The following is a 23,559-nucleotide window of genomic DNA, read 5'->3' as shown; positions in this document are numbered from 1 at the left end:
AATTCAGTGGTTTTTAAGCTTTTTTTGATGTTATCATACAAAATTAATGCCTTAGAGACTCATGAGCCCGATTGCTAAATTAAACAAACATCACCACGAAGTGAATTGGAGGAAGCTTGGTTCGTAGTATGTTCTGGAAATATTGACCTTAGCAGCTCTGCAGAGCTGTGTCTCAGTGTCACAAGCCAGTGTTGTGCCATTTTCTACACACCATCTGATTCTGTGGCTCCATGGTGAGCTGGAAAGGAGTCAGACCTTTGATTTATTTATTTAATATTTTTATGTAGCTTGCTTGAACGGCTATTTCCAAGAATTAATATGGCACCTTTAATATGTAAAACATCAGTTTGGACTAAAAAAATCAATTTATGTTGTCTTAATTTTTTCTCATTTATGAAGTAGCAAAGTTTGAACCCCTGATTGGTTTTGATTCCCGTATAAGACATACACTTTTCTGTTAATATTTCTTCCAAATAAAAAACAAGTTATTGTAAACAGATTGATTTCTATTAATGAGTAACTTTCTCTGTACTTTAGTTCTCTGTCTGGTTAAACCAAGAGAGCTAAAGGTAGACTGTGTAACTTACTTAACGTAGGTTTAACTTTCTGTACAGGAATTTCCTCGGCTATAATCCATCCCCTCCCAGGGGAAAGTCATTGTGTTCTCAAATAAACACATGCATAAAGCACATGTTTGCAGACCTCACTTGGTTTTTAATGCAATTTACAGAACCATTTCCATTATAGCTTGATCTTATCACATTAGTAAGAACACGAGTTTTCCACTAGCATGTGATCTGACCAGGGTAGAAGCTGTTGCACTCAGGGTTCTGAGGTTTTCTTGGATGTAGAAATATCCTGCTGCTGTCAGAGCATGAACACATCACTGCTGCAGAGCTGCCTGCTGCCAGAGTGACTGGTGATCTGATGACCCACGGTCCCACGACCAGGCACAGCTGACTGGTGCATCAGTGCGTTCTTTGTTGGCTACAAATGCAATTTGGGTTGGAATGTGTAATTCTGTGAGATACAGCCAGGCTGCTGTTGCATTCAGGGTCCTTCTCCTGTTGCAGAGTCATTCAGCTACAGAGCAATAAAATCAAGCATTTGCTGTGACGCCAATAAGCTCACTTGGGATGCTGGTGAAATACTGGCCTGGATCGCGGCTACATGTGAGCTGCACAAAAAAAATAAAAAAATAAAAAAATCAGCAACCAGATCAGCAAAAGGAAGTCAGTCAGCTCGCTGAGGGATTCTCTTGTCTCTCAGTGCCTCACTGATTTTCCTCTATCAGCCTCTGTTCTATTAACATTCAAGTCTCAGTGGATAGGTATCCAAGTTTCTGTGTGTGCATGTGTGTGTGTGTGTGTGTGTGTGTGTGTGTGTGTGTGTGTGTGTGTGTGTGTGTGTGTGTCTGTGTGTCTGTGTGTGTGTGTGTGAAACTTATTAGTTCTGGGAGAATGGAGAAATCTGCCGACCTGCCAATAAAGAGACCCCACCCAGATACACATAATGGAAACACACACACACACACACACACACACACAGAGAGAGAGAGAGAGAGAGAGAGAGAGAGAGAGAGAGAGAGAGAGAGAGAGAGAGAGAGAGAGAGAGAGAGAGAGAGAGAGAGAGAGAGAGAGAGAGAAATCAGCAGAAATAATACGTGAAAGCTGTTTTTTACAGGTATGAATACTTCTTTAGTGTTCCAGGAGTTTTTACTGACCCACTTCCCAATGGGCTTCCCTCCACCTCCTCAGCACAAACATGACAGAAGACAAACTCTCCACTGTGACACGGAGAGCATTTCTAAAGGCCGTTTGATCATTTCTGACCAAATCTGGCTGTATTGAGCTGTGATTCTTTGCGTGTGAGTGTGTGTACACGCGTGTGATCAATCCCATATGTATGTGACATGGGTGGATCCCCCAGCTGTACACAGCACAGAGAGAGACAGAAGGATGACGAATGAAATGACACCATTTTCACCCTACAGCTGTCTGCTTCTCCCAGTTCACCTCGGCTGACTGTTAAAGTGCTGCGTTTGTCTGTATTCTTCATAAGCTCAGATGTTTTTGTTGAAGGCTTGCATTGATCAGACACTAAATCCCCTGCCCTGTCACTAAATGACAGGGCAGGGCAGGCTGACGGTAAAAGAAATGAAACTTCATTTTGAGACATGAAATGGATGCACACTCAGCTTACACTGGCATTTCCATGTTTCCTGCTGGTTATTTTAGATGTCTGCATTTATTTTTCTGTGCAGTTTTGTTCTTATAGACCCGTTGAAAGTTATTGTTTACATCCGGGTAACTGCGCACAAGGTGAAGGGCAGGAACCTGGTCTCGAGCCATTATCCAGAGCGTTGTCTCTGCGATTTAAGCTAACAAAATAAAATCTAGGGATTTAGATTTTACTAATGATGCACCGATATCAATTTTTTGGGCCAATACCGATATCCGATATTCAGATCACTGTTATGGCCAATAATCGATATTTGCCCATATCGATATACTGACATTAATGCATCTAAAATGAGCAGATTTTGTATAGAATAAAAATGATTAAAGCTGAATTTACGTTATTATGTACACACACCACATACATTTACGCTTTACAATCACTGTGACATGACTAAACAAATACACATCACCACCCTCACCCTCGGAAACAGGCAAACAAACGGTGACAAGATGGAAAAAATATTGGTTGAGAATATCGGCCTGTTTTTTTTTTATCAAACGATACCGATATGTTAAAAAATGACAGCCGATATTGATGCCGATATACCATATTGTCCATCCCTAGATTTTACTACTTTAGATTATCTAAAGTGCAGATGAACAAAAAAAAAAAAAAAAAAAAAACGTCTCAAAGCCAACAATGTTTAGCATTGAGCTTCCAGATCCATCTGAACAAGCTGCGGGGACAACTGGCCATCTGGACTGCTCACGGCTGAACCGAAGGAGTAACTGTTTCACGGGTCAACGCTGAACGATCGCAGTGAGACCGCTCTTCTTTGGAGATTAACATATGAGCAACGTAAACAGAAACACAAACAAACAACAGCGGCTGCCCACTCCAATTACACAACACGTTTTGTGTCAAGACTGTTACCGCGGATCACACACAGAACTACACACCACACCGGCGTTGTCACTTTCACACACATTTATTTCTTAGGACTGATCTGCAGCACAGCTCTCTCCTGCTACTGTTTCCACTCGGTCGGTCGGTTCTCCCCAGCTCTTCGTCCTCGCTGTTGCGTATAATTACTTAAAAAAGCATGTAAGTCATTAGATGGCTATAACTTGTTTGTTTCTGGACATGTGTGGCAGATATTTTACTTTTTTATTCTGTCATAAGACATCTACTAAAGCATGCTTCTATATAATCTGGAATTCCTGTGGAAGTTCAGCCAGATGGTTTGCAACTGTTGAGGAACTCAAATTTCACATTGGGCGGTTTAAACACTAGAATTGGCAGTTCAGCTTATTTTATCAGATGGAAACCTGTAAAATTGAACCTTACTGCCCTTCTTTTGTCTACTTATGCAGCCTACAGCTCTATGTGTGTTAACCATGCTGATAGATGTTATTGCACCGCTATTTAGCTCTGTTTATTGGCAAATAACAGATAAACACAACAGTGGTCAATGGGGAGATGCCAGCTTCTTTCCCTCCAGCCAGAGTCTGGGAGGTGGGCATGTGACATCATGCTTCAATGGGTCTAAATGTTCTTTTATTCAGTAAACCCTATTTTGTTTTTATTTGAGGTATTTTGTGATGTACTTCCTAAGTCATTTGCCGCCATTAACTCTGTTGTACATCATCAACTCACTTCTCCTTCCTGTAGAATATTCCTTAGTTTCTCTCATTGCCCTGTTGGCCGCTCTGTTTGCCTGTGCTGTGGTTCCTGTAGTTCATGATGTAGTTTCACATTATTTGGTTATCTGTGGTGTGGTGTTTCCTCGTTGAATTTTAAATCTTTTTTTGTCAAAGTTCAGTTTTCACTCAAGTCCTTTACCACACTATACAGCCCTGACATCAGATATACCAGAAAACAATTAAACCTAACTGGAACAAGTCAGAAATCCTTCATTTCGTATTTACTGTTCACAATTTTTACATTTCAAGTCAAAATCTTTTATTTCGAGACTTTGAGCAAAATTCTTGGAATTTTGTGGGAAAATATTTCTCTGAACCTTTTTGTTTTTAGTATAAAAAGCCATGTGTGTTCTAGGTCATGCTCCTGGTAATCAGCGCCAGTCTTTCATCGCCTACCAATTAAAAACTATTACAGCCTGTTAAAGGCTTGAAGTCTGAAGCTTTCACTTTTTATTTAACCCTTTTTCTTTTAATTATAGTAATTCTGTCTGTCAACCCTGCTGCAAATCTGGTCTCTGCTTGTCTTTTTTTAGCTCTGAAGTTAATAATTAAACCTGTTGAAAACTTATTTAGTAAAAGAACCAAATACATTTCTTCCTCTTTGCTACATGTAGATTTGGATATCAGTGTCTGCTAATTTTCCTGTAACGTAGCCTAATAAACACACACACATATACACAGATATATACAGGAAGTGTGTGTGTTTGTGTCACCATAAATTCACACACACTCCCACCCACGTAGAGATGTTATTGTCTCTAATGGAAAGGCAGAGTCGAGCTGAGTATCCTGAAGTGGAAAAAGGCCTTAAGTCAATCGTTTGGTTTTGTGACGTTTCGGAAAAATAAAATCTACAATAAAATGCACGATAAACTATAATCACAACTTGCTGCACAATATTCTAGAAGTTTCCGTATGAAAAAACAATAACAGACATTTGTAGTTACTTTCAATTATTAGTTCCTTGCAGAATCATGATTCTGGTTACTGAATTGAACTTTTAAAACTTGTTGAAAGTGACGGTGCGTATTTTCCCTGGCGAAAGGGGGCAGGACAAACCTAAATCATTGCAGGCAAGCATTATTTTTGGGTTCAAGCAAGACCTTACTAACGGATGGCCATTAGGGTCAAAATCCCTGAGAGCACAAATTTCAAACGCGTACTTCATCTGATTGTTCAACCTCCAGCAAAATGACAAGTACATCAGACTCCCTTTCATCACTGGCAACGAGTGAAGAGTTAAAAGTGTAAAACAATGTTTATTATTGCTGAATGTTTTGTAACCATTTTTTACTAATCAGTAAATGTGTTTTGTCCTCACAGGCTTCCGTAGAAGGAAACATGGCGTCTGATATGGCGTCGCCCAGAGATTTAGACCCGCTACCGTGTATTTTAGACCTGATTTTAATGATTATATGTTATGAAACTGCCAATAATTTCAACAACTGGGCATCTTTTAATTCATTTACAACAGCATTTCGACAGATATTTCCAGAGATTAATGATAAAATCTACACATTGTCACTTTAACACTTTTCTGATCAAGAGTTCTTAGTTTGTCTCCTGCAACATGACTGGATTGGTTCCTTCGGTTTGTTTTGTGTGACATAACAGTTTGAGTTCATAACTTCAAGATGTGACTCATCTTCTGTTTTTGCTGACGTCCTCTTATGTTTGCATGTGGTTTAACGTGCATATTCAAACTTTCTGTTCATAACCTTTATGGACATGATTTCTAGGTGCAGCCAAAGTGTTGAGGGCATCCGTTTTGGTGGCCTGAGGATCAGGTCTCTGCTTTTTGCAGACAATGTGGTCCTGTTGGCTTCATCAGAATGTGATCTTCAGCTTTTGCTGGAGCAGTTTGCAGCCGAGTGGGAAGCAGCTGGAATGAGAATCAGCTCCTCTAAATCTGAGACCATGGTCTTGATTCGGAAAAGGGTAGAATGCCTTCTTTTATTTAAACCTTAAACACTTCCACCAACGAAATTCCACTCAAACACACACTTAGGGCCTTGGGAGTGAGCACATTCAACGGCATTTGGCAGGGGGATTCTTCAGCCTCTTCCCGAGTGCCAGTGCCCACTTCCAATTTTAAACTGCACTTAGACACAGAGGGCTGTGGGTGCAAGTGGGGCGGTGTGGTGGCATCAGCTGGCATAGGCCAGATGATGCCCGCACTGCCCTCTCACCACAGCCATGGAATACACCTCATGAACACACACCAACACTGTATTGGAGCAGGGGAAGGGAGACTAGGGGTCTTAGCACACCTCTGTCGTTGCTTCGCTTCCTGGGCCTGGAGGCTAGGAGGGAGATCTAGCCATCTGATTGGGGTCTGGGGTGGTGGTTTGCTTGGCTCAGTGTTGGGCAGGGGAGCCTGCTCATCAGCACCCCAGCAGAAAGGGTCGAACTCTGGGAACCGGTAATGGTTGTACCCAATGTGCAGCAGTACCGGGACCAGAGTGAATAGGGTGTGTATGGGGAGCATGAGTGGGTGTCCGGCATGCATTTTGTAAGTCTTAGGTTGTATGTGCATGTGTGAGCATGAGGGAGGGAGTGTGTGACTGTGTTTGTGTATGACTGTATATGTCAGGCGGGGCCTTTGAGTCCTCCCCTCTCCTGGGACTTCTTTTGATGATATAGATCTTCGTCTCCCCTCCTCCTGCCACACCTGGTGTGGAGTGCAGTGTCTTGGTCTGCCTGAGTGTTCGTGGCTCCCGGGTCAGGGGGTTTAAGATTTTTGGCGTCTGTCTGATTAATCCGGGTAGCTGCCTGGTGGGATCTGGATCCCTGGGCTCTGCTGGGTGCCCGGCGGGGGTGGCCGCCCCTGGGTCCCAGGTCGCTGGGTTCCGGGCTCGCTAGGGGGTGGGAGGCTGCAGGCGGGCCTGTGGGCTTGCTGCTGATATCTCCCGGGACTCTGCCGGCTGCTGGTTGTGGCCCGCCGGGGCAATCCTCTGCGCCTCTTGAGGGGTGCAGGGGCTTTTCTGGTCACAGTCTCCCTGGGGTCCCTGTGCTCGGGGGCCGCTCCTGGATGTCTGGGACTTCGAGCTCGCTCCATCTCCTACACATCTTTTGGGGGGGGCAGATCTGTGGCCCCTCACACCCTCTATTGGACGCTCCTATAGAGAAACCTAACATTTTCAAGCACGTGTACACACACAGGTGCTCACATGGTGCTCTCATAAGTATGGACTTGGGCATTTTCAACACATGTCTTAAGGCTGTGGTTTGCACTAAATGCACTGTGATTTATTATCATGTGATTGTTCAGTAAAACAGTGTTGATTTTATATTTCCTCATCAGGCTGATGCAGTGATAGCTTGCTCCTGTTGTATTGTTGTGTGTCCTTTTTCTGCAGGTCTAGAAGCAGACCCCTGTTCATCATTGATTGTTTATTTTTGTTTGATTCATTCAAATCAAAAGACACTTGTTGCGTTTGCAGAGCTTGTCTTAAAATTAGAACATTTTTCACAACTATAATTCGAGGTTAGATAGTGAATAACCAAAGTGTAAGAGTTGCATTTTAATCAAATATTAAGAAGACTGGTGTTTTTTTGGCCCTCTGTGAAACCGCAGCAGGTTGTGGTCAGAACATGGACAGAAATGACATTTTTAGGGCAATCAGAAAAGTTTTTCTTTGATTTTTTTTTATCTTTCTGCCAAGTTTTGGGGATTAAAATGTGATATTTCTACTGAAATGAGATTTAGAAGCTGCTCATTCTGGAAAATGAATAGAAGGAACTGCACGGGTGTGCACGTTGTTAGTTTCCACCTCATGCTGGAAGGAGAAGTTGACAAAGAATCAAAAGCATTTGGTCTCCAGTAGAGTCTGAGCAGGAAGGAGGGAGACAGAGAGTGAGAGATGACCCAGTTCTGTTTCACACAGCACCGGTGCCAGAGGCGCGTAGACCATGGAGGCTGTGGTGCACGTGACGGGTCTGGGCTGGGCCCCGGTCCACACGGGAAATGCACAATGTCTCGTTTGTTTTAAATGACTGCGCTGTTGGACCAGTCTCCTTCTTTCCTCTCGCTGTCTGTTGTCTGCTGTGAAATGTGGAAATGATTTTTGCTGTTGGATCTTATCCAGGTTCTTCTGAGAATATTGTGCTTTTCCTTCTGTCTCTCTCCCTCTTTATCCCTATCTGTTTCACCATCTATCCAATCCTTCACCTGGTTAAATATAGTGATTTTGTTAAATCAGTTTGGAGTTTGCAGTGAACGAGGGGACTTTTCAGGGAAATGAGGGAATAAGTGCATGCAAGCAGCTGGCTCAGGGGAACAAGATGTGAACCAATCTGAAGGGAAGGGGAAAGTAGTCTTGATGGAGGGACTTTCTTCACACTTTCATAAATGTTAAAAGCTGTTTAGTTTTAATTCTAGGGTGCTGAAGCTGATGGGGAAATTACCTTCTGTGTTCCAGAGACACACCCTGCCAGTCAGCCTCAGTTGGCCTTCGAGATAACGACCTCTCCCCTGGATTATGCATACTAAAAATAATAAAAAGCCCCAATACATTTATAATTCCTCTTTACAGACAGAATTTATAAAAATTTAAAGGATCATATGTGGATCATTAAGATTGAAAAACTTATTTCTGTTGTTGTTGATGACTTTATATAGCTTTAAGCTTTTTTCAGACCTCCTTTTTATTTATTTTTTTCTATGACCTGACAACATAAATGCACACACTTGTGAGACAGGCCAGGTAAAAATGTGGAGAACAGAAACTAATGCACACTTTATAAATTCCTCATTCTCTACATCGATGTCCTGTTCAGTTTCATAGTTTCTGTTTTATACACACACACACACACACACACACACACACACACACACACACACACACATACAGTTGTGGTCAGAAGTTTACATACACTTGTAAAAAATATAATATAATGGCTCTACTGAGTGTCCCGTTATTTCTAAAACTCTGATTTTTCTCTGATAGAGTGATTGGAACAGATACTTCTTTGTCACAAAAAACATTCATGAAGTTTGGTTCTTTAATGTCTTTATTATGGGTTAACAGAGAAAAGTGATCACATTTGCTGGATCACAAATATACATACAGCAGTGCTAATATTTGGTTGCATGTCCCTTAGCCATTTTCACTTCAATTAGGCGGTTTTGGTAGCCATCCACAAGCTTCTGGCAAGCTTCTGGTTGAATCTTTGACCACTCCTCTTGACAGAATTAGTGAAGTTCAGTTAAATTTGATGGCTTTCTGACATGGACTTGTTTCTTCAGCACTGTCCACATGTTTTCAATGGGGTTTAAGTCAGGACTTTGGGAAGGCCACTCTAAAACCCTTATTCTAGCCTGATTTAGCCATTCCTTTACCACTTTTGATGTGTGTTTGGGGTCATTGTCCTGTTGGAACACCCAACTGCGCCCAAGACCCAACCTTCGTGCTGATGATTTGAGGTTATGTTGAAGAATGTGAAGGTAATCCTCCTTCTTCACTATCCCATTTACTCTCTGTAAAGCACCAGTTCCATTGGCAGCAAAACAGCCCCACAGCATAATATTCCCACCACCATGCTTGACTGTAGGCATGGTGTTCTTGGGGTTAAAGGCATCACCTTTTCTCCTCCAAACATATTGCTGGGCATTGTGGCCAAAAAGCTAGATTTTCGTTTTGTCTGACCACAGAACTTTCCTCCAGAAGGTCTTATCTTTGTCCATGTGATCAGCAGCAAACTTCAGCCGAGCCTTAAGGTGCCGCTTTTGGAGCAAGGGCTTCCTTCTTGCACGGCAGCCTCTCAGTCCATGGAGATGCAAAACACGTTTGACTGTGGACAATGACACCTGTGTTCCAGCAGCTTCTAATTCTTGGCCGATCTGCTTTTTGGTGATTCTTGATTCACTCTTTACCCTCCTGACCAATTTTCTCTCAGCAGCAGGTGATAGCTTGAGTTTTCTTCCTGATCATGGCAGTGATGAAACAGTGCCATGCACCTTATACTTACAAACAATTGTTTGCACTGTTGCTCTTGGGACCTGCAGCTGCTTTGAAATGGCCCCAAGTGACTTTCCTGACTTGTTCAAGTCAATAATTCGCTTTTTCAGATCCATGCTGAGCTCCTTTGACTTTCCCATTGTAGCGTTTGTGGGCGTTTGCATCCAATGAGCCCTATTTACCTGGCCTAAGAGAAGTCACCAGCTGTAGTCACTCATAATCACTCACAAGAAGTTAAGAGGCCATGCTATGAAGCTCAGTTCACTGACATGTTTCTAAGTCACCAAAATTGCTAGTTCATGTTGCTGTATGTATATTTGTGACCCAGCAAATGTGATCACTTTTCTCTGTTAACCCATAATAAAGATATTAAAGAACCGAACTTCATGAATGTTTTTGTGACAAAGAAGTATCTGTTCCAATCACTCTATCAGAGAAAAATCAGAGTTTTAGAAATAACGGGACACTCAGTAGAGCCATTATATTATATTTTTTACAAGTGTATGTAAACTTCTGACCACAACTGTATATATATATGTATGTATGTATATATATATATATGTATGTATGTATGTATGTATGTATGTATGTATGTATGTATGTATGTATGTATGTGTATATATATATATATATATATATATATATATATATATATATCAGGGATGTGTATTGTTGAAATTCTGGCGATACGATACATATCACGATACAGGGGAGACAATACAATATATCACGATATATTGCAATACATTCAGTCAGACATTACAAGCAATTTTTTTTACTGAATTTATTGTAAGCATGTTCAATAAACAGTCCAAATTGATACGTAACATGTTTAACATGAGGTATCTGACCCATGATGGAGGGATTTACATTTCAATGGTGGAAACAAAACCCGTTGCACACTGCTGCCAACTAGCGGGTGGCGATTGGATTGCACAAAAGGAAAAGAAAATACACAAATGTTTGCATGTAAATTCTTTCAAAAATTAGATATGCGGCTTTTGAATATCGATGTAATAATCACAGGAAAAAATATCACGATATATTGCCATATCGATATTTTCTTACATCCCTAATATATATATATGTATATATATATATATATATATATGTATATATATATATATATATATATATATATATATATATATATATATATATATATATATATATATATATATATATATGTATATATATATATATATGGCCCAGACTTTCCTCTCCCCAGCCACTTGAGCCAGCTCCTCCGGGGGAATCCTAGGGCGTTCCCTGGCTAGCCAAGAGACAGAGTCCCTCCAGCGTGTCCTGGAAATTCCTTTAGGTCTTCTCCCAGCTGGATATGCCCAGAAAACCTCACCAGGGAGGCGTCCTTTCTAGATGCTCATGCCACCTAAACTGACTCTTCTCGATGTGGAGGACCAGTGGTCTACTCCGAGCCTCTCCTGAATGACTGAGCTTCTCACCCTATCTCTAAGGGAGAGCCCAGTTACCCTGTGGAGAAAACTCATTTCAGCCTCTTGTATCCACGGTCTCATTTTTTTGGTCACTGCCCAAAGCTCGTGACCATAGGTGAGGGTAGGAAGGAACGTAGATCGACCGGTAAATCGAGAGCTTCACCTTCCCGCTCAGCTCCATCTCATGCTCCATCTTTCCCTCACTTGTGAACAAGACCCTGAGATACTTAAACTCATCCACTTGAGACAGGACCTTGTCCCTGACCTGGAGAAAGCATTCTACCCTTTTCTGACTCAAAACCATGATCTCAGATTCAGAGGAGCTGATTCTCATCCCAGCTGCTTCACAATCGGCTGCGAACCACTCCAGCGTAAGCTGGAGATCACGTTCTGATGAAGCCAACAGGACCACACCATCTGCAAAAAGCAGAGGCCAGATCCTTAGGTTACCAAAATGGATCCCCTCAAGACTTTGGCTGTGCTAGAAATCCTGTCCATAAACGTTAGGATAAACGTCAACAGAATCTGTGCCAAAGGGCAGCCTTGGTGGAGTCCATTTCTCACCGGGACTGAACTCGACTTACTGCCAGCAATGCAGACCAAAATACAGGACAATGACCCAAAACACACAGCTGCATACACCCAAGAATGGCTAAGAGGAAAACACTGGACTATTCTAAAGTGGCCTTCTATGAGCCCTGACCTCAATCCTATTGAGCATCTTTAGGGGGAGCTGAAACATGCCATCTGGTAATGCCCTTCAAACCTGAGACCACTGGAGCAGTTTGCTCATGAGGAATGGGCCAAAATACCTGCTGATAGGTGCAGAAGTCTCATCGACAGTTACAGAAATCGTCTGAAGTGATCAGCTTAACAGGTTGTGTACCGAAATACTAAGTTAGGGGTACCACCTATTTTGTCCAAGCCTGTTCCATGAGTTAATTTTTTAAATGATTCTGTTAAAGCAATGTCTGACTTTAATTGGTTAATTTTCACAGAATTTTTTTTAGTAAATATTACATTTGTCAGATTCAAATTATTTCTGTGAACATTGTAGCTTTCTCTGTCATTGCCAAAGGGCACCAACGGTTTTGTCCACATTTTTGTATATTGGAGTTTTTATATGTGAGTATTTATGAACAGTATGAACAGTAAGGGTCTTACCTGCAGTAGAGATCAGTAAGAGGTTGAAGAATAATGGAGATGGTGACTCCAGCAGCTTACCAGGACACTTAGCGGCTAATTTCAGCCATTTTAAATGGCTAAACTCTCCATACACCTTCATAAATAAATACTTTCTTCTATATTTCTGTATACATCATCATCTCCATTAAAGTGATCACAGCTGTGAAACTCTTCCACCACTCCACTAGATGGCCATCAGTTCTTGAAGTGGAAAAGAACTGGTAGTTCTGTTAGAGAAATATCTGGTGGTGGTGGTGGTGGTGTGTGTGTGTGTGTGCGTGCGTGCGTGCGCGCGTGTGTGTGTGTTTGTGTGTGTGTGTGCGTGTGTGTGTGTGTTTGTTTGTGTGAACTCTAAACAAAACCAGAACTAGGGAAATCAACTAATACAAATCTTTGTAAGACCATATCTGACTGGATGACATTGACAAATAGTTTAGCAAAGGACATCTAAGAGCCTGAAACTGCATGCCGAGTTGGCTAACAAAGAGCAGGGGTGCAAATTATTAACAAAACCGAAAGAGTAGATAAATATTAAAAAAACCTCTAAAGTCTATAGACCATGACACTAAAACATACTTTGGTCTGAAGTTTCTGTTCACTTTTGTTTCAGACAACCATTATAATGTTACAACCAATGTATTTTTTAGGGCTGAAAATGAAGAGCTGAATGTAAATTTGGGAATAAAACATTCTCTGGATTTCCTTCTGCAGATTACCGCACAGGGCCGTGCTTTGCCTCTGTCAATAACCAGATGTGCCAAGGCCAGCTCTCAGGGATTGTATGCACGAAAACATTGTGCTGCGCCACAGTGGGACGGGCATGGGGTCACCCCTGTGAGATGTGCCCAGCCCAGCCTCACCCTTGCCGAAGAGGGTTCATACCAAACCACCGAACCGGGGCGTGCCAAGGTAAAGCCTCTGAGTCTTGGTCTCTGTTTCCTTTGAGTTCTCTCCCGCTTCTCCTACTTTGAATAAATTGCTACTTTTATCATTTCCTCTTATTTTTACTTCTTCTCCCTCTCCTTTCATCCCCTCATGCTTATCCACCCTCCCCTCTTCGGAGGATTAGTTCTAATTGAGTTAAATTGGGTGGGTGGAGTGTGCCTCCCACATGTGTATGGAATGCCCTCAGACACCCGCTGTGGCGGGACTGTCAGAGTCAGTAACACGGGTCAATGGCAGAGCTTATTTCTGGTAAGACGGCCCTGTGCTTTCCTGCTCCAGACCCGACAGCATCAGAACCACGGCAGGGGAGACGGACCTGAGCCAGGACCCGGAGGAAAGCGGATCACTAGGAGACTGCAGAGGGCCACAGCCCCCTACAGATTCTCAGCCTGCTTCCTTCATTTTATTCGCCTAGACTTATTAAATAGATTTAGTTTAGTCATCAGCATAACTCCCAAAGTACTAGGTGCTCTGTGACATCATATGTCCTTTTCTTGCTATGAACACATAAGTTTCATGAACTTCCTTCTATGTGCATCCAGATGTGGACGAGTGCCAGGCCATCCCTGGCATCTGCCAAGGAGGAAACTGCATCAACACGGTGGGATCCTTTGAATGTAAATGTCCCGATGGGCACAAATTCAACGAGATCTCACAGAAATGTGATGGTAAGAATTAAGTGTGAACTGAGAGTCACTGTGTGTTTTCTGAGAGAACGGCTGAGTAGACTGAACGTATCAAAGCTCCCAAAGGTTAGGAGTGAGCCACATCCGTTTCTTTGAGGTCAGTCCTGGTGTTCTGATTGTTACTTTGAGGGGGAAAGACCACACAGTTTTTGTCGTTCCCTTGAAACAAGTTTAATTAAACCAAAGCAGCACTTGGGTTTCTGTCAGCCGTGCCGCTCTTAAATGTGAGGTTGGAAAGAAGTGCTGATTTGAAATGCAATCCTCTACACTCGTACCGCATAGTTTCTGAACTGAATTAGTCGTGCTGTATGTGAATTAAAAAACATGATGAGTGGAGATTATGTTGTCATGTATGTTTGGAAACACTGAAACATCTGATTGGCAGTAGAATTTCTTTTTACCTTTAAAAAAAATAATTGGCCACCAAAAGACATTTCTGAGTAAAAAAAACAACCTTTAATAAAATCTCTGTGTCTTTTTCTCCTACCGTGAAGATTACTTGCTCATTACGACTAAAATGGGACGATTTCCAGATCGACCTTAACTTTACTATTCTGGCATTTATCTTCCAAGAGAAATGAGTGCTGTTTTATGCCCAGAAATAATTGTCGGAAAACGTCTGGTTTGTGTCAAAAGACAATAGAAACATGTATAAATTCCAGCGTATTTCTTACCAGATGAGCCCTCTAGACGAGCATCTACGTCAAACATCCTGTGACTGTCTCTCTTCTATCCCTTCCTCTTTCCTCTTCTTAGATCTGGATGAGTGTTCAAACATTCCTGGTCTTTGTGGTGTGGGCGAATGCTTTAACACTGCTGGCAGCTACTTCTGCAAGTGTCCCCAGGGATATTACACCTCTGTGGATGGGTCCAGATGTGTTGGTAAGTCACTGACTGTCACACCCCTGCAAAGATAAATCAGCGTCACTACATCTGCTTTATTTTGTTGCCATTTGGATTTAGAATACATGAAATATGAGAAAAAAGGTTACATTGAGAAGGTGCTGTTTCATTTTTCCACATCATTTTGGTTTCTTCTGCGTCTGGCTCAAAGAGATGAAAGTACTGAACTCTAGCCAGCGCTCCAGCTGGTAAAATTTAGGTCAGTAGTCAATTGCTTGTTTGTACTTCCACAACAATGAGCTGTTTTATCTCCAAACTGATAAGGTCATATGATATGCAGGTAACACTAACGCATTCTGAAAGCCAATTTGTGCGTCTGCAGACTGGATGAACTGTGACACTTATCGTGATCACCAAAAACATTTATGAAACGTGTCTTTCAGCTCAGTTTCACCTAAAACAGACAAGAGAAGAATGTGATTTGGAATAATCCATTTGACCTTCATGCACAGTATCACACTTGCATGCATGCATGCACACACAAACATATGCAAACACATGCTCACATTACCCCCCTCAGGAGATTATGCTAGGAAGGAATGTCTGAGTCTTTTCGTGCCAGAACACTGTTGTGCCAAACTTTTTAGCCCGGTTCCCATGCAGCTTCACTCTGAGTCTTGAACGTCAATGATCAAACGTTTGTTTTTTAACCTTCACTTTACTCTAAAGATCCCTGAGATCTTGTAACCTAGCCAAACAATAGGTGGTGTAGCCCGTCAGGTCAAACATGAGAATTTGTTGGCTGTGTTTGAAACAAAACAAAAAGTATTTATGTTAATAGGCAACTTGAGTGTGAGTTATGCTGATGCCAGTGCCAGAAACTGCAGGATGAAGGAAAAGTTCTCATAAATATAAAACGATGGCTTTTTGAAAGTTGCATGCATCACCAAATGATGGAAACTCTGGAGTCAAACAAACTTATTTTTGAGTATACTCTCGCCAGTGTGCTCAACATGCAGACAGCACAGGCCAGCTTCCATACAGTGCAATTTCATGCTGTGGTGTTTCTCACAGATGCACGTGCTGGGTATTGTTACGCCAGACTGCTGAACGGACGCTGTGCCAACCAAAACTCACAACAGCTGACTAAAATGCAATGCTGTTGTGATAGTGGACGCTGCTGGTCTGACGGCTCCATACCAGAGATGTGCCCTATCCGTGGAACAGGTGAAGTCACCAGCGATCACCATGCTTTAGTTTGTTTTCTCACAAGACTTGTCTTTATATTGTTTTCATTGTGCTCTCTTTAGAGGAATACCAGAGGCTTTGCATTCAGACGCTCGATACAAATGGAGTTCTGATACCTGGCCGTATCCCAGGGTCTCCGGACCAACCCGGCATCTACCCCGTTCCAGTTCCTGGCCAATTACCTCAAGTGATTCCTGGTCAAATTCCCATTCAAATTCCTGGCCAGGTCCCCGGGCAAATTCCCATCCAAATTCCTGGCCAGGTCCCCGGGCAAATTCCCATCCAAATTCCAGGCCAGCTCCCTGTTCAAATCCCAGGTCAAATCCCTGGACAATTTCCAGGACAATTCCCAGGACCCATCCAACCTCCTCCTCCAGGTATTTACCCACTTTCTCTTTTCTTTTGTTTCAAAAAAATCAAACATTGATTGAACATTTTGCATTTAGTTGTGTAACTGTCTTCAACTCATCCTTGGAGATGAAGTATTGAATCTTTTCCAAAACTCTTTAAAACTCCAAACTTTTTGAAATGAACAACCCAAACCCACGTTTAAAGGTTTGGTTGAATGAAAAACTTTTTTTTTTTTTTAATTTTCCTTTTTCTGGTTATAATCGTTCATTCAGAAGTTGTCATGCAGGCTTCACATGAAAAGAGTCTCCTACACCTATCTCCCGCATTAGCTTTTGATAGAAAATAGACGGTGGAACTCTAGGATTTGAAAATCCTCACAGATCTGTCACACTGTGAATTAGCATTCATGGACTCATCTATCTGGACTCGTGACGGAGAATGTCTCGGCTAGTTTAAGCTAACCGTTGGCATTAGCAATTTCACCACATGGCAGAAGCTTCTCCAGGCTTGTGCTATTTGTGGAGATAAAACATCAATGTTGCAAGTTAGTGGAAGAGATTCTGTAATCCAATCTGGGGCGAGATGTCCAAATATCAGGAAATAAGATTCCAAAACCCGCCATCTGAAGCTCATCCGGGATGTGGGCAAATTTGAAGTCCAAAAAATGGTGCACTGGTATCTACCCCCTCCATTTTGTTGCATTTAGTTGTGTATGTGCTTCTAAATTTTAACTAAAAGTTTTTAGGAGGATGTATGTTAGTGACCAGTAGCGGCAGTGAAGAGTCAAGTGTGACCAGGGGCCTCATTTATCAAGCTTGCTTACGCACAAAACGGAGTTGGAAAACTGCATAAGCAACTTGCCATGAAAACTTTGGGATTTATAAAAGAAAACTTAGCGGAAATATGTGCACAACTTTAAGTTGACTAAGGACCTGGCTTACGCACATTTTGGACATGGAGAGCATCTGCAGTGCTGCTGCTGAGAAGGGTCAAATTAGGAATTCCAGCAACATTATCACTTGTACTGCTTCGTGCGCACACAGAACAAGTAACCCCCACGCATGCACGCACACGCGCATGCGCAAACACGCGCACACACAGCCTAAAGCGCAGAATACGGAATGCAGAATATCAGCAGGGGGACAGATTGAGACAGAATGTCATGCATCTGTGACGGTTTGTCCTGTCACTGTGACCCAATTGATCATGCGCCCTGGCTGCTTGGTCAAAGGAGATGGCCGTTTGGCTGACTGGCACGCACGCAACTCTCACCTGGGAGTCTGGGGATCGAATCCTGATCAGACCATTTTTTTTATATCCGCCACAGATCTCTTTGAAGAATTCACAACATTGACGGCTTCAGCAACGCTGTGCCACTCCGTGGATTTTCTCTTATTTGTTTTGCAAAAGCACTTCCTTTCATTTCTCCACCTCACCCACAAGTTCCTCAATTTCTGCTTGTGAAATTGTGCTTCCTTGATCTGCCTTGATCTACGGTCGTGATCGAAACGCTGCAACGAGCCGGCTTATGTATATGCATGAGATCCACAAGGCACTTTCCATTGGCCGTTTATGGCAGTAAGTGGGCGTGTTGAGGGCGGGATGTGACTAAAAAGCAGCTGAGAACCTTTTTCGTTAGTCTCTGATTTATGAAGCAGCTGATTGCGTGCAGCTGTGCGTACTCCATGTTTGGTAGATCACAAACCTAGTTGGCGTAAGTACATTTTTTTTGCTGAGCTTAAAGAGCAAGTCACTCCAAATCAACATTTTTTGGCGGATAAACTATATAAATGAGTGTCTGATCGTGCTGTAGACAAGTGTAGTCAGTAATTCTGCATTTTAGTTCATCTTAGTTCAAAATTAAATATTCTGCCTAAAACTGTCAGCGATGCACCGTTGTCAGGTTAAAAACTCAGCACTGCATTTGAATTTAAATCTGCCATCGCTATTGGCTAAGAGGTACACTATGATGATAGATGGTACATTATGATGTCACAATGTCGCGAGTGTGTGTATATGTTAGCGGCTCCACCCTCTCGGTCTGCTAGGCAACAGCATTTGTTGCATTTTTCAAACAGGAAATGGGAGTTGAGTAAGAATCTGGTAGGGGGTGACTTGCTCTTTAAGTACGGGTTTAGTAAGGATTCTATGCAATGTTTGATAAATGAGACCCCAGATGTTTAATTTTTAGGTCAAAAAAGCATCCATGATACTGCAGCTGTTGCTTTATTTTCAGAATCTAACACATTTAGACACAACTTAGCATAAACTGCACTAGTGATGTTATGTGATTCATGGTTCAGTTTGTTATAAACTTGTTTGATTGTTCTTGCCAGGCCCTAATGTAGTCCAAGCCCTGAATATCACTAACATGTGTCAGGCTTTCCGAAACCTCTGCCTGAATGGCAGATGTATTCCCATGCCGAGCATTGGATATCGCTGCGAGTGCAACATGGGATTCAGACTGGACGTTAGGGGAGAGTGCATCGGTAAGATGGAAGGTCCAGTTTCATTAATATCCCTATCAAAGGGCAAGAGGGAGTGTTTTCAGGCTCACATGTCGCCCTACAGATGATGATGAATGTGAGAGGACCCCATGTGCACATGGAGAGTGTTTGAACACCCCAGGGTCTTACATCTGTCAGTGTCCTGCTGGATTTCAGTCAACAGCAACTCGAACAGAGTGCAGAGGTGACGCACACACCCACCAGCATGAGCACACGCAGATTTAAATGGGTGTATGACTTAATTATGGTTTGCCCATTTGTTTTTTTCCAGATCTGGATGAATGTGTGGCCAATGGTCGTATCTGCAACAATGGGCGCTGTGTGAACACTGAAGGCAGCTTCCACTGCGTCTGCAACGCTGGATTTGAAATTTCAGTAGATGGCAAAAATTGTCAAGGTCTGTTAAGTTTTGACATGCGCATTTATGGAGCAGGGGCATGTTTAAAGGGTGGTTTTCTTTAATAACCACAGAATGTGTAATGTTTGTTTTCAATGGACTGTGGATATGCTTGAGGGTGGTGATTTAATACCGTTGCCTGTTGGAGGCATGGAGTGGAGGGGGTGGGATTTTTAAATGATCATATTTGTGGTTTTGTGTGTTTTGGGTCCTTTTGTAGAAAGAAAAATGGGATTTTATATTAGTATTTACCAAAGGATTAGTATGAGAGGATATATTAGATGGTCTGTGTTCATCATACCACTATAGTTTGTCAGGATTTAGCTCGTCACTTCACATATTGTCATGTTGGCTAGGGTGAGTACATATCTCAAACAGGCAATAAAAAGAGGTTTGGTTGTCTCTTCTTGCCCACGAGTTAAACACATTAAAGACTAGCCTGTTCACAATGGTGCAAGCGATTTTTTTTAACCTATTCTTAAGTGTCCACGCTATATTATGTTCAGTGTTGGGCAACGTACGTTAAAAAAGTAATTAGGCGTAACTGAGTCAGTAACTCAGGTACCGCTTTGTAAAAGTAATTAGTTACCTCGCAAAGTAACGGTAACTTTACTTTTCGGTTCTATAACGCGGTTACGTTCTGTAATGTCTATAACGTGAATGATACTTTTAACTGAATGATTCCTACTATCTAGAAGGAACATTTCAGATATCTATAAGGTTCATTCTGTAAGAATGTTCTTATGGATATCTGGATTGAAATTTCTACTGGGAACAATAGAATTACAGATATCTGGAATACATGTCCAGTATGCCTAATAAATGGTAAAAAGGCCACCATAGGTTTTTAGAGATTTTGAGACATCTCTAACTTAATTCCTACTAGTGAAGTTGTTATTCTGGATATCCTTGATTATAATTTTTATAGTAACTACACAGCTGCTGATGTCTTCATTTGCAATTTTGACAAATAAGAATACTAGGATAAAATAAATTATTGCTATATGAAACAGGACCTTACAGAAAAGTCAGACTGTTGATTAAATGTTGAGACTGCTTGCCATAGCCTGCTCGCTCCCAGCGGCGCTGTGCACACACTCATCTCTGATCTGCTAACAAACTCCCTGATGTGTTCGGCGCTGTGTTCATTTTAGCTGTTTGTAAACCTGCCCGGGGTGAGATGGCGCTACAGTCGTGTCACTCACTCTGGCTTCGGTTCCTAGAGCCATTTCGTGCTTGCATCACTGGTGTGGCTGTCAGACAGCCTGACAACCGCTGTGCTTCATTCAACCACATTATAGTAACGGAGTAGCGTGCCACCTAACATGCCCAGTACCAATAATGGTGTTGCGCTGATAGGAAAAGTAATCAATTAGATTACTCTATTACCTAAAAAATTACGTCATTAGTAATGCTGTTATACTTAAATGCCATTACTCCCAACACTGATTATGTTACGTTATTGAAAATAAATAAATAAAAAGCTGCCCTAATTTCGCATGAGCCATAGAAAAACCCTAATTAGTTGATCACCATTCCCACTATTCTTATTGACTTTTCTTGTGCTTAAAGTAGCATACAGACGTGTTTCTCAGTGAACTAACCAATGGAAAATCTACTATTCATTCTTAGATCAGGACGAGTGTCTGATCAGGAACATGTGCCTCAACGGACTTTGTATCAATGAGGATGGCAGCTTCAAGTGCATCTGTAAACCCGGATTCCTGCTGGACACCAGTGGACGCATGTGTGTTGGTGAGACATTCAGAATATACTTTGAGGCGTTTTCTTTTTCACTTTTCTCTCAAGTTTCCTGTAGCTTGGAGAGTTATTAACTCTCTGGCACGCTTTTTACTTCTTAAGTGAGTCAACACACAGCATAAAAGTTCTCCCTAAAGGGTTGAAATAAAAACCCTGTGTAGCTCTCTGTCTGGCCAGCTGGAGGTGTTGATAGTTGGGGCTTGCCTGTTTAGAGATTCCTGCAGACCACCTTGATTAAGCATCTCATACAAAGAGGAAAAGCTTTTGAAATTGCTATAAAACTTTAACAACGGATTCATCGTTTTACTGTATTTTATGCTATGATTTGAATGTAAAGGATTGTGATAAAGATCCTTTCAGGATTCACATACTGACATTTGATCTCAAAGACACAGACCTGGTTCAGTCATAGTAGAATAAATAAATAGAGGAGCAGGGTGTGGGTGAAGTGTGCTTATGTATGCATTCACTAATGAAATGTGTAGTCTAAAGGGGCCCTGGGGCCTCGTTGTCTCTCTCTGCAGTCTGGCTGTCCCCCAAAACACCCAAAAAGAGCAATTCCACCCACAGTCATACATAAACACAGAGCTATGCCTATCACTGTTTACCATCGTTATCCTGATTGTCTTTATATGGTGAGGTGATAAAGTTTAAGGGGAGGAATGTTTTCTTAGCTGACATCACTGAGCTGAAAATGTGCTGCAATTTGAATGAATTATTCTAACAGCCTTATTTTTCTTTAGTTCAAACATGTTATCTTTTACTGTGAAAATACATTTGTGAAAATGTGATCTTTTGTGTTTGATTGTAGATATCGATGAGTGTGAGACGCCAGGTATGTGCATGAACGGACACTGTGTCAACACCGAGGGTTCGTTTCGCTGCGAGTGCATGGCTGGGATGGCGGTGGGCCTGGATGGGCGAATTTGTGTTGGTGAGTAACCATAGCGATGGTTTTAGAAGTACGTGTTTTCCTTTTTTTACTTTCATATTTAGGTTACATGCAAAATCAGCATCTTGTTCACAAGTGACGGAAAGATGGAGTGCATGATCGATAGGCGGATTGGTGCTGCATCTGCAGTGATGCGGGCATTGTACCGGTCAATAGTGGTGAAGAGAGAGCTGAGCCGGAAGGTGAAGCTCTCAATTTACCGGTCGATCTACGTTTTTACCCTCACCTATGATCACGAGCTTTGGGTAGTGACTGAAAGAACGAGATCGCAGATACAAGCAGCTGAAAGGAGCTTTCTCTGCAGGGTGTCCTTAGAGACAGGGTGAGAAGATCGGTCATCCGGGAGGGGCGCGGAGTAGATCCGCTGCTCCTCCACAATAAGAGGAGCCAGTTGAAGTGGCTCAAGCATCTAAATAGGATGCCTCCCTGGTAAGGTTTTCTGAGCATGTACAACTGGGAGGAGACCTGAATAGTAAATGGTAAAACGCCTGTATTTGATATAGCACCTTCTGGAGTCCTGGAACCCCCAAAGCGCTTTAATACACAATCAGGCATTCGTCCATTCACTGAAGGAAGACCCAGGGCACGCTGGAGGAATTATGTCTCATGACTGGCTGGGTAACGCCTCCGGATTCCCCCTGAGGAGCTGGCCCAAGTGGCTGGGGAGAAGGAAGTCTGGGCTTCCCTGCTTAGGCTACTCCCCCCATGACCCGACTACGGATAACACACACACACACACACACACACACACACACACACACACACACACACACACACACACACACACACACACACACACACACACACACACACACACACACACACACACACACACATTATACAAAAAGGAAATAGTGGTTGAACCACTAACGGGGTAAACATTTCTGATTGTAAACAACTACCCCTGCATTGAAATTGCACACACCTGCTGCTATAATGTTTTGTATATTATTGCACACACCTGCTGCTATAATGTTTTGTATATTATTAGCGATATTTACCAGTTTAATATTATCTTATTGTTAGGGATGTTTTTTTTTTGTTTTGTTATTGTTGTGCATCTGCACTTTATGTAAATGTCTACGCATGGGACAGTGTGAAACGTAATTTCAATTCCTTGTATGGCAAGCACATTCAAATAATTGACAAATAAAGTATTCTATTCTATTCTATAAGAGGCTGGATGGATGGATGGAGCAGCAAGCGAAGCAGGCTTGCTTTCTAAAAGCTCATTTTGTTTGGAAGAAAGAACATTTCCTAAGAAAATTGTTTTTTATTTTTATGTCTTGGCACCTAACATAGAAAAGTTTAACAGTGATGGGTGAAACCAACATTTGGACAATGGTAGGTTGATAATTGGTTCATCTCCACCGGTGGTTAGGTTGT

At 42.1% G+C, this 23,559-nt stretch overlaps 1 protein-coding gene across 1 annotated transcript in view; it reads left to right on the top strand.

Moving 5' to 3' along the window:
• fbn1 (fibrillin 1) overlaps positions 1–23,559 on the top strand; it is a 98,427-nt gene that overhangs the window by 21,877 nt on the left and 52,991 nt on the right. The window contains exons 8-17 of the mRNA XM_015953558.3: positions 13,195–13,392; positions 13,971–14,096; positions 14,871–14,996; positions 16,032–16,184; positions 16,268–16,582; positions 18,893–19,045; positions 19,128–19,247; positions 19,335–19,460; positions 21,093–21,215; positions 22,033–22,155. Coding sequence (XP_015809044.1) covers positions 13,195–13,392; positions 13,971–14,096; positions 14,871–14,996; positions 16,032–16,184; positions 16,268–16,582; positions 18,893–19,045; positions 19,128–19,247; positions 19,335–19,460; positions 21,093–21,215; positions 22,033–22,155 — 1,563 coding nt within the window. The remainder of the gene's footprint in view (positions 1–13,194; positions 13,393–13,970; positions 14,097–14,870; positions 14,997–16,031; positions 16,185–16,267; positions 16,583–18,892; positions 19,046–19,127; positions 19,248–19,334; positions 19,461–21,092; positions 21,216–22,032; positions 22,156–23,559) is intronic.

Source organism: Nothobranchius furzeri, chromosome 9 (genome assembly GCF_043380555.1).
Source record: "Nothobranchius furzeri strain GRZ-AD chromosome 9, NfurGRZ-RIMD1, whole genome shotgun sequence".
NCBI lineage: Eukaryota > Metazoa > Chordata > Actinopteri > Cyprinodontiformes > Nothobranchiidae > Nothobranchius > Nothobranchius furzeri.
Note: the sequence above shows the minus strand (reverse complement) of the source record. Positions and strands in the feature narration are given on the sequence as shown.